This window comes from Spea bombifrons, chromosome 4 (genome assembly GCF_027358695.1).
Source record: "Spea bombifrons isolate aSpeBom1 chromosome 4, aSpeBom1.2.pri, whole genome shotgun sequence".
In the NCBI taxonomy this organism is placed as follows: Eukaryota; Metazoa; Chordata; class Amphibia; order Anura; family Pelobatidae; genus Spea; species Spea bombifrons.
In genome coordinates, this window is record NC_071090.1 from 84,255,297 (window position 1) to 84,267,796 (window position 12,500).

At 38.7% G+C, this 12,500-nt stretch overlaps 1 protein-coding gene across 1 annotated transcript in view; it reads left to right on the forward strand.

Moving 5' to 3' along the window:
• ADAMTSL3 (ADAMTS like 3) overlaps nucleotides 1-12,500 on the forward strand; it is a 192,766-nt gene that overhangs the window by 159,861 nt on the left and 20,405 nt on the right. The window contains exons 18-21 of the mRNA XM_053465435.1: nucleotides 4,524-4,719; nucleotides 5,841-6,020; nucleotides 6,257-6,410; nucleotides 9,144-10,191. Of these exons, the coding sequence (XP_053321410.1) occupies nucleotides 4,524-4,719; nucleotides 5,841-6,020; nucleotides 6,257-6,410; nucleotides 9,144-10,191 (1,578 nt within the window). The remainder of the gene's footprint in view (nucleotides 1-4,523; nucleotides 4,720-5,840; nucleotides 6,021-6,256; nucleotides 6,411-9,143; nucleotides 10,192-12,500) is intronic.

Genomic DNA, 12,500 nt, shown 5'->3' on the forward strand with positions numbered 1-12,500 from the left:
ATTATTTCTGAGAAGGGACCGGGCATTCAAAAGTACTAGGAAATATGTTTCTGATGCTGCATTTATTAAATGTTACATTTTGTAGTGTAAGTGGTAACACAGATTTAATGGCAAATTTTTAAATCCATACAATAATATGTTTGGATCCAGACAGGAACTAAAGACTCCATGAGTTTCTTTGTGTTATTTTTGTTGCATCCTGGGGAACAGAATGTATGTTGTACTTATATTTCCTATATTTTGTTATTGTTACTACAAAAAAAAACAACAAAAATGTGTGTATATATAGCGTTTTCTTTAGGTCAATTTTAAAAAGTGCAGGTACTGTAAACGTCTCATACAGTATATGGATGTGGTTATGTTCTGATATTTTCCCATACTGGAAAATCCTAACCCTTCAAGATTTTTTACCTATTTCTGGGGTATTTGGTAAATACATTTTTCAATTTAATATCGAATTAGAAAAAAAAGTATTAGAAAAAAGGAAATATGGTAGACTATAAATTAAGATTGCATCTGAAGGAAGAGACTAATAGTTAAAATCAGCAGGAGCATTAAAAAAGTAATACAAGATCAAAACAACTATGAAGTGCATAAAGAAATGAATGTGAACCAAATCTGTTTTTGTTGTTGATGATGTCACGTAGTTATTTAAGGATGAGTATGACAACTCATTAATGGTTTACTGTGATGGGCTTCATTCATGTGCATAGTTATCTTTCAAAGCAGAATAACTCACCGGTAAAGATGGCCACGCTTTCACACTTTACTGTATAACAAGAAAGGGCCGGGTACCAAGAGATGAATTTATTATTAACCTTCTCAATATTACACATCCATCAGCATTTACTACATTTACCACATCTGGCAGACACATAATGGAAAGATCTTAATAATTCAATAGCAGAAATCTGTCGCCAAGACAGAAATTTTAAGACTGCAGTAAAACTGAAAGGAAGCTGAGATAAGATGCAGAAATCCACACGGTCCGACCGGGTACATGGAGTGTGCCAGATTCTTCCATCTTTATGATTCTACTTTGGTAGAGTTTTGAGTGACTATCGTTTACACTGAAAATAATATTAGTCTGCTGTCTTGAGTGTGAACGGTAACTGTCAGGCTTTTATATGACACGCCAATCTAGAATTCTCCACGGGTATGGCAATTTTCTTGTGATTTTGAAAAGTAATATAATGGCCTGTAATGGATCCAAAGGTTGGACCCAGAAGTGAACATGTCCTGGCAGCCAGCTTCTTCGACCTCAGCCAGAAGTCAGAAAAGGTCTTTTTAATAATGATTCAGGAAATTGTTTCACACTGAAGCCGAAAGAAGATTTCATGTTATGGTTTCATAATGATTTCTCAGTTTTACAAAAGAGACATTTCTATAAAATATTACGCTAATACATCTGGCATGTTTCTGAGGTTCATTTAGGTTTTTCTTTTTAATTCAAGCTAATGTCGGTTTGTGTGACATTCTTTGATTACGAGAGAGAAAAAAAAAGTTTGTATTTTGATTTTTGGATTTTCTGTAAGAAATATACTTGTTTTGTCAAAACCTCCCTAGGGACTTTGTTACCTCATCATGTTAAAATGGAAATATTACCCCAGTTATCATATTGAAAGACAACCTAGCATAAGAACAATAAAATCCTTAATTGAACCAATCTAACTAGACCCATTATGTCTGGAAAGTAGAAAAGCTGTAGGGTCACTAAACAGTTATTCCAGGCCCAAATTCATCTAACGAGAAGAATAAAGGAAGAAAGGAAACCAATAGCACATAACGTTACTCGTAATGTTTTATTACAATTGCTTTCTTTAGTATATGTGCAATTAAACTGAGATTTGTTTCGGACCACAATGTTATGTACATGTTGGGCCCACGTTTGGATGTATGCAGGCTACACACATATGAAAAGAAATACTAGGAACTATGTTTCTTGATGGCTCCTGATGACACATTCAGCATTTCATTTACTAGGATTGTCTATCTCTGGCCACACTCTTTACAAGGTTCCATCATTATGCCCTCTCTAATCCTTTTTCTCTGAGGTCAGTTTACTGAGGCGATAAATAACATTATATTAAACATCAGAAGAGCAAAAGACAATAAAATACATATTACTAAAAGGATACAAGTACTTTCCAAACCCACCTGCAATGGATTTATATAAAAACATCGCCAGCGCTGTACGAAATCCAAAGTTGTGATGTCATATAAAAACAAAGCAGATTAGTAATAAAAGAATACCCAAACCATTACTTATGGTGCCTTTGAACAGCCTTTATATAGAACATGGAATTAGTTTTTAGTTTTTATTATTCTTTTTCCGACAGCTCACTTTTATAACCTGCATGCATTTTCTCACAGTCACTTAGCTGATACTAAATTAAATCTGATAACGCTGGATAGTTTGGCAGCATTCTGAAACTGGGTAGTTTGGGATGTCAAAATAGATGTACGTTAATGTGCTTTTCATAAAACTCTGGGTGAAATGTGAGCCTGTGTGTCCTAAAAATGATGTCATGGTCATGGAGTGCTTCACCAGCAGTGGAACGTAAGATCCATGGCCTGTTTGTACTACAGATAATTGCTTTTATAATCAATATCTAATACCGACGCTTTGCATACATTGAAGAAAGGATTGCACTATTAAGGAGCATACGGCTATTTTGTTATTTAGAGCAGGAGGCCACCATAAGATCATGGAGGCCCACTAGATATTGTGACCTAGAACTTACTCTTAATTTGTTTTACAGGAAAGTATTCCATTAGCTAATTACATAGTTGTTCTAATGCTGATGAAGTTTGTGACATAAATGTTAAGTTTGGGATTTTTAAAACATGCCGGGTTGGTTAATTTGTCCACCTTGCATCCAATGCTCATTGTCAGTTTGAGTGATTTGTCAAGGTAATACAAGATGTCTAAAATCGCATTTCTGGCATAATGGTATCCCTAGTCGGCTGATAAAATGACATATGTGTGCCTGCGTGATGGATACATGCCCCCCTCTGCATGTGTATCCAGGTTGAAGATCTGCTGGACAAGCAGCAGTAAAGGTATTGGGGACGCATTTGCCGGTTGGCCTGTTGGCCAGCACGAGCCTGGTTTTACACACACTTCTCCCGATCTGGTAATTCATTTTGTCAGGTTTGTTAGTGCACAAAGCTAACAAATATATGATACACCACTTTGTATGGCTTGATTATGTGCTAGGCTGCTTTTTGGCGTTGCCATCGTATTTCAGAAATAGTAGTTATAAAATTGTTTATACTTTCCTGCGATCGCAGTTCTACTGTCAGCCTGTGAAACCTCTATACTTCACTCCCAATGTGACAGTTTGCGTGTATTGGTTCACATGGCACACCCTGACTAATATTCCACGAAAAAAAAATGTTCTGAAATAACTCATAACACTTCTTTGTAGAAGTCAGAAATAGGTATTATAGTAAATATGCTTTACTGTATAAACAGTTGATGTTGAAAGTGAATACCTTTTTGTATAACAGGTTTCTCTGTTTTTTTTTTATTGTGTAAGTCTCTTGCTTAGCCATATAACACCTTCTATAGCTCTTTTTATGAACTGTGTAATAAAGCGTATCTTAGGAGCCGCGCCATAAGTAAAGCAACTCTGCTCTCACTGGGATGGAAGAAAGAGTATACTGGGATTTACAAAAAAAAGGGTAATCTTAAACAGATGGCAATACAATTACAGAAGCAGCTAGACATGCAAAGATTCATTTAACAGAGGGATGCACAGGTTCATTGGAAAGTTGAATAAGGTAATTTAAGGGGCTCCAATGAGGTATATTAGCTTTACCAAAAGAGAATCCTCCTAAAAATAAGACACGAAGGCTTATAAAAATAATAGTAAGCAACATCAAAGGAAAAAATGTACACACAGAAAAGCATTACCGTTTAAATGAAAACAAGCAGAAAGCCTCGACGTATGGAAGAAATACTGAGGTCCTTTATTCCATATTCTCAAGCAAACCAATGGGAAGGGATTACTCTCGTAGTCTGGCAGAACCCTGGTGAATTGCTGTCCTTTCTAATGACTATGAAAGGGGCCTGGAGTGATATGAGCGGCTGAGATTGTAAGCTCAGAGCAGGGCCATCTTTATCTAATTTATTGGTTTGTATAAGTCTGTCAATGTTTGTTTTGTTACACCCCTTGAGTGTATGGACTGTAAGAAGAGCTGCTTATAAACATAATAATAATAAAATACTGTATGTATATACGGAAAACTTTCACATATATATATATATTCTCAGGTAATGCTGCTCAGTATTTAGTACTGGACACCTTGCTGTGAATTCTATTGAATCCAGAAATTAGTACTAAAGTATGTACTAGAATGGTCCGTTTAGCATTTGTTGCTGTGGTGATAACACAGCTATTTATACTTTGTACCAAAATCACATTTTCTGTGTAGCCTCTGTTGTGCACTTCTAATCGCATGCCAGTTTATTCCCCAGGTCCATCCTCTCATTATCCAAACACTTGTCTTTAACGCAGGTGGCAGACTGGTCCTTGGAGTCGGTGCTCTGCCACATGTGGTGTTGGGATACAGACGAGAGATGTGCATTGCTCGGGTCAGACAGAGCCTACAAATAATTCAGAGCAAGAGTGCAAGGATACAAAGCCTTCTGCGTTACGGGCCTGCAACCAGGTAGACTGTCCTCCAGCATGGCACGCAGAGGAATGGCAACAGGTATTTATACAGCAACTTTATAACTTTGCATTATACATGGGGGCATCCCTTGGATAAGGGGGCATCTGCATCCCTTGTGGTTCAACAATCCCTTACGAAAAAATTACTGCAGTTTTTCTGAAGTAATACTGCAGTTTTTTGGACATGAAAAAACTGCAATACTGCACTTTTACTGCAGTATTACTGCACATTTACTGCAGTTTTACTGCATTTGTACTTCACTGTACTGCAGTTTTACTGCAGTTATTTTTGTACGGAAGTACAATTGCAATAAAGCTGCAGTACATTGAAGTACAATGCAGTATAATTGCAGTAAAAAAAAAAAGCGCAGTAAATACGCAGTAATAATGCAGTACAGTGAAGTACAAATGCAGTAAAACTGCAGGAAACATGCAGTAATACTGCAGTAAAAGTACAGTATTGCAGTTTTTTCATGTCCAAAAAACTGCAGAAAAACTGCAGTAATTTTTTTGTAAGGGATGCCCTATAGCTGCATCTATTTCTAGCAGAAGGTGAAGTTGCAGTACTCCCAGTAAGACTTAGAACCATGTCATGTTTGTTACAAGTAATTTCTTTAAATCAAGTTCTAGATTGGCGTTCTCTAACTTCACCTCCTGTGAAAGCATTTTTCTTAGACGACCTGACATCTTCCTGATCTCTGAACACCACCTATAAGACAGTAATAAGGCCTTTGTGCTTCTCTGCACTTGTGGTGGCTGCCAGCAATAGTTTTTGCCCTATAGACACCAATGAGTTTGTCGAGACTTGTAACTGTCACACTTGATATTGCCATAAATACAATCCCGTTTCACTTTCCCCAGTCTCTATACTGAGTTTCTGGAGGGTAACATCCCTGCTTTGTACGTCTCTTGGGTACTGAAATGACTAATTCTGTACAGTGTTGGAATGTTATATGTAAGCAAAGAAATAATAGTAGGCTTCAACACAAAGGATTTATTTAATTTGGCTATAGAACTTGCTACCATCTAAAAGTGTCTGAACAAGTGAGCCTGCTATGTGAAAAGATACTTTTGGTATTTTGGTATTGCATATCTCACAAGCGCCAGGCTATACTGAAATGATACCGGTTGTTCTTAACAATGCTTTGCTTGTTCCCTTAGTGTTCACGGACATGTGGTGGAGGTGTCCAGAACCGCAGAGTGAGCTGTAAACAGTTGTTGGCAGATGGGAGCTTTATGAAGGTTTCAGATGAACTTTGCCAGATGCACAAGCCAGCTAATCAAAAGCCTTGTGGGAAGGAAGATTGTCCCCCACAGCTCACTGTAGGAGAGTGGTCCAAGGTCAGTAGATGCAGGGATAGTGCCATATGAAGAAGTACTCTTTACACTCTGATAATGCAAGGGCTGTATTTTCATGACGCAGTGTTAACATAGAATTGATTTTTATCAAGATTTGGGCATCTTAATTACAATGTATTACTTTTCATTTATGGAAAATTGAAGAAAACACAGGAAACTGAGACTGAGAAAGTGTCATTGTAAAGACCAGTGTGCCGTTCCTGTCTTTTTATTTATAGTGCTCTGTAAGATGTGGTGTTGGAATCCAAAGGCGAAAGCTGACATGTCAGAAGATAACAGCTAAGGGCATAGAAGTCCCTGTCAATGGTTCCTTTTGTCATGGCCTTCCTACCCCAGCTCCGGTTAGATCATGTCATATGGGCTCCTGCCACAGTAAGTTCAACCCATGCAATATAGTAAAATGTGGTATAATGTACTGTAAATGGCTTGCATGAAGACGTAATCCTTTAAGGCTAGGAAACTGGCCACAACATGGCTTCTTGTCAAACACAAATGAATTAGACCAATGTGTTCACACTAAGGATGGGCAAAGCGTATGAGCTACGGTTCCCAGAAACCACTGCAGGCCACTAGCAGAAGTTCACCCCTAGTTAGAGGCCAACACTCTTGCCTAGCCTGCTCCAGATAAGGGTTTGACAATCCTTGCAATTGAACTCTCCATCCACTCCATTTGGTTGTTGATTTACCGTATCCTTGAAAACTGCTTCACTAGGAAAACGTTTCCTCTGCTGGTATATACTTGCATGCTTTCTAGAACCATTTGCATTGGTTGTGTTTATCTGGCAGCACCTGGCTGATTTGGCTGAATATTTTATAAGGTGCCTAAAGGCTTAGCAAGGAGCAGAATTACAAATACGGCTGATGGTGGTCATTGCCATTTTTGGCTTTGGAACTGCTCACGCATGCTACAGGTGCAAAGAAATATGCCTTATTTTGAGTATCAAAAGAATGTGCAGATGGAACTGTGACACGTTTTCGCTTTTGAAGTGAAAGCTTGATGAATAAAGTTATTCTCAGAGACTGGGCTAGATTTGGGGACTATGTATTATAACCTCATAGTAATATAAAAAAACAGCTCTTAAAGCTTCATACATAATAAGAGACTTCTTTGCTTGAGCCTTATTTTAGATTAACATGCCAGCCGGCTGAGACTTAAGCACATTTAAAAACCTTCTGGATTTTAAGGAATGTTCTTGGCACAAAGTTAATCAAATGGAGCTGCATATCTTTCTTAATATAATTAAATGTGGCAAGCTGATTGGCAAAGTGGTAGCTGTAAACATTCATGGTGGAGAGTGACAGTCCTTAAACACGGATGCTGTCAACTGTATTAGTTTACAGGAAATGGGAAATGAACACATTCGTTTAGCCCAGAAAGGTTGCTATTATACCAAGGAAGTTCTCATGTTATTGTACTGTTTTATTTCTTCCTTGTGAAATCAACATTTAACAGACCACTTGTTTTGTTGATGTTACTACCGTGTTTCCCCGAAAGTAAGACAGTGTCTTACTTTCTTTTTATCCCTAAAAGCCCCACTATGTCTTACTTTCGGGGTATGTCTTATATTGGGAAAAAATTGAGAGTGATGGGAGTTATGATGTACTTTTAGAGCATAATTAGATCATGAAAAAGACATTGGAAATGGTACAGCATAACACCCATCACTCTCACACACTTACCAATCAACACACCTACCAATCCACACGTATACCAATCCACACACATATACACCAATCCACACGTATACACAAATCCACACACATATACACTAATCCACACACATATACCAATCCACACACATATACACCAATCCACACACACATACACCAATCCACACACACATATACACCAATCCACTCTCACTTAATGCTTTCCTACCTTTCCTTTCTTCTTTCAGCTTCTTTTCCTCCTCTTCGCTCCTCTTCTTCAGTTCTGTCTTCTTCCTGGTTCAGAGGGCACGGACAGCGGTGGGCGCCGGGATCTGACAAGAAACCCCGGCGCACAACAGCTGTTGCCGCGCAGATCACAAGGGAGCGGTATCGGAGGTCATTAACAGACCTCCGGCTCCCTTGAGTGATTTTAAGCCGGGTTGAACCCGGCTTAAAATCACTCAAGGGAGCCGGAGGTCTGTTAAAGACCTCCGATACCGCTCCCTTGCGAGCCTGCTCCTCCAGCGGCGGACATTACTGTCCGTCTCTGGAGGGGTGCCGGGTGCCGCAGGTTGGCACCCCCTGGAGTGTGGCGCCCTGTGCGGTCGCACACCCCAAAGGTCGGCCCTGCTCTAAGGGGCCGGCCTTAGGGGTCTGCGGCCGCACAGGGTTTAAATAAAAACATCGGGGGTTTTTTTCAACTTTATTTAACATCCTCCATGTTAAATAAAGTTAAAAAAACTTTATTTAACATGGAGGATGTTAAATAAAGTTAAAAAAAAACCCCGATGTTTTAATTTAAATCCTGTGCGGCCGCAGACACGTAAGGCCGGCCTTGGTGGGGACTTCCCGGCCCCTTAGAGTGGCGGACCCGGCAAATCCCCCGTGTTTCCCCGAAAGTAAGACATATGTCTTACTTTCGGGGTACGGCTTATATTAGCCGACCCCTCTGAAACCCCCGATACGTCTTACAATCGGGGGTGTCTTACTATCGGGGAAACACGGTAGCTAGTCATTTGAACTGTCACCATCACAGCTTTTACCTAAATAAACCTATTCGTATACCTAGAGTTTTTGTTTGTCAATAAGAAAAATTATTTTGAACATATTTCATTTAAACATGTAATTCATAGAAGCTCAGATCTATGTCAATGTGGCATAACTGGCATTATTAGGTAATTATTTCTGTCCTGAAGTTCTTTCCCTACTCTCCCCCACCAAAGGCTGCCTGAACCAATCAACAACAATCAGCAACTTAACATAAGTGCATGGATAACTTTATGAGGATGATTTTCCCCATGGTTTACAAGTAATATGTGTTTCCAAAACAGTACAACTTATAGATTTGTATAGTATATTGTGCCAGAAACTTTTTAAATCAGTTAACTTAATTTTGGGGCTGAGTTGCTTTATATTTGATTGAATATTTTTTTTTTTCATTTTCCTTTTTCAAAGAAAGTAAAGAACATCAAACAAAGCAAGAAACTCCAGAAATCCTCAGCATTCACAGGGTCTATATTCAGACCCGACAAGAAAAGCGCATTAATTTTACCATTGGAAGCCGGGCTTATTTACTTCCCAAAACATCAGTGGTTATTAAGTGCCCAGTACGAAAATTCCAGAAGTCACTTATAAAATGGGAAAAAGATGGGCAGCCCTTGAAGCCCTCTAAAAAAATCGGTGTGACAAAATCAGGATCGTTAAAGATCCACAACCTGGAAGTTGAAGATATTGGAGTGTACAAGTGTGTTGCTGACTCTGCTTATGAAACGTTTGTCCTGAAACTCATTGGCACAAACAATAGACTTTTGGAGCCTCCAGGGTTTGAGAAAGATCCTAATGAAGCTAACCGTCTGGGAGAGAAATGGCACAAAATGAGTAAGATGTGGGAATCATGGAATAAGAAAAACAACGTTTACATAGATGAGAGTCGGGCCAGGGATGACATGGTTTTGAGAAATCTTGAAACGCTTGTGACAAACTCTGCAGAAATATATGGGTCCCAAGAGTTTAAAGATAAAAGGCTAGAAGCAGCTGTTTTACAAGGTGCTTATAGCATGGACACTGCCCAATTTGAAGCTCTGGTGAAGAACATGAGCCAGCTTATTGAAGCTGGAGAGATTAGTGATGATTTTGCAAGCCAAATAATATCCCATGTAGTGGCAGAGTTATCCAAGCCACATTCCACTCCTGAAAAATGGAAGGTGCCCAGCGAAGATAACATATCAGACTTCAAGACATCTGCTAAAGAGCCAAATATTTCAGTGCGTCTGAACAGCAAAACCACAGAAAAGGGCACAGGCAAGCAACAACTACTCATTACCCGCAAACAAAAACATGCCCATCTGCTATCTACTAACAGGACATTGCATTTGGTTATTGGAACTAATGCCTTCATCACCAACAACACGCAGCTTATCACCATACAGTGTGAGGTGGATGGAGACTCCAAGACAAAGTTCACTTGGACCAAGGACGGAGAAGCTCTTAAGTTCTCTGACAAGTTAGTAAATTGCAATAGTTTCAATATTAATTCTCTCAGTTTGTTCATCTCCTTCATCTTCAGCTTATGTCATATAATGTGTCAGCCAAAGAATATACATTGTTACCCACATGAAGATCAGCTGATTTGTATTTTTTAAATTGAGCATCAAAGCTTTAGCACAGAAGCAGACATTTTTTCTAAGAGCCATTTCTTGTGGTAGTATCACATGTGTAAAGTGATGTTTAAATCTCTGCTTACACAATATTTCCAAGTTCATCACACACCCAGGGGGAGCTTTTGTTCAATTGGGTATAGAGGGTGTGTGTGTATGGAAAGATAAGCCACCTAGACACAAATCATAGCCTTTCTCATAGAATCATTTTGCTTTGGCTTAGGAGCTGGTGGGAACTGGAAAGTAAAAGAAATGAGTAGTTTTATTCTCCCCATTGATTTCTGATCGTAGTAATAATAATAATGATACTATGTTGTTTTATTATTTCTGTTTCAGAAATACCATAATTTTGCGGGCCAATTAATTAGTTCATGGACGGTTGCTCCCAGGTGTTGTAGTAAATTACAAGGCATAAAGGAAACTTCCTGGATTTATTATAGATTCCAGAATGGGCTTACTGATAAAATCCACTTTCCCCAGTGGTGCTAATTAAAAAAGTTTTTTTCTGATATGGTTAACATTTATGCATTTATAAGTATGGATCTTGTCGAGTTACAACACGAGTCCCTTAAAATACCGTAGAAAGTGAATAGTTTGAATCTTTTATGTGTTGGTATTTTTATTGACTGAACTTTGGAATAACAACATTTTTGGTGTTTACCTAATCTGCTGAGGTTAACATTTTCATAACTAAATGAAACATGATTCCTAGTGCTATTGAATATCTGAACCCTTCCTAGAAATAATTATTTAATCAAGTATAATTTTGCTACATTCAGATTTTTGGAAAGGTTGCTTAAATTATCGTGTGACACGAAAGCAGACAGTGATAAGCTGTTGCCATAGAAGCCTACAAGACCTTTTAAAAGTTCATGTCTCATGCCTTGGAGCCTTTAATCACTCCAATCACTGACCATCAATGAAGCAGGACTGAAGAGAAATCATGCCGTAGGAAGCTAGGTTCTTGAATCTCAGGGAATCCCGGTGTTTATTCACGTAATCCAGTAAAGTCTGCTTTTGTGTCTGTCCTTTGAATGTCACAATGAGGTGCAGAAGGTTGTATTTTTGGCCCTCGGAGACTGTGCCATTGGGCACAAAATAGTGGTTCACTCTTGAGATGAATTACTATTTATTCCCCAGTTGGCTTCATATTTTGTAATCATCCTGAATTTTGTTTTGCAAACAGTATCCAGACTTAAAAGTATAAGCCAGAAATAAGACCCAGTTCTCTGACTTGGCAGAAATTAGTGATAACTATTTGGCCAATAAACTGGGGCCTCTCTAGGATTTCTGATGTACTTTTTGCATGTTTCCCTTTATTAAATGTGTTCATTTTCCAGTCCTCTTTATCTTGGAAAAAAATCCCCTTTTATACATCCCCTGAGCTAGGCGATTAAATGCTGAATACCAAAAAGCCTCTAACAAATATTTTTATAAAAGATCTTAAAAATTAGGCAAGCCATGTCAGAGATTTGAAGGCTGGTGTTATATGCACATTTCTGTATTAGTGACACACAAGAGACTTTCTCGGTTTCTCTCTTGCTGTGCCACATGGTAACTTTAAAATGGCAAGAAATATGAATATTCTGCCAGCACAGAATCCTACTGAAATTCCCTGTGTAGTGATTGACGGTTCTGTACCATAGTCTACTTGTTCAACCTGAGAATTAAAAGATTAGACTTTTTGTTTAGTTTTGGCAGTACATTGAGCCTAGTTGTATTCTGTGGGGATATATATATAACACCTCGTATACCATGAGCTTGGGGTATTAAACTGACAGGCTGCTTAGCAAGCTGCTTGGCCATCGTGCAGGACAGGCAGTGGTTTGCAGTAATTATGGACTCCTAGCTGAGCAATGTGCTGGGAGATCACGGCTTGAGTCGGGTGGCTTAGTCGAAATGATTCAGGAGCTCATGGATTCAAGTAGCCTCATGCAGGGATAACCTATAATTTGGGTAGGAACCCTAACACTAAATTTACTGTATCAAGACTTTTTATATGGCTGGTAAATGAGTGTTTAGCTGACTTTATTACATTTCATTTGACAGCTCCATTTTCTGAACAGTAAGTTAAAAGTGTCTTGAAGGTATAAAGAATTTCTTCTCACCACATTACCTTTGTATAATGAAGAAGCCAACTTGGAAAGAGATGTCT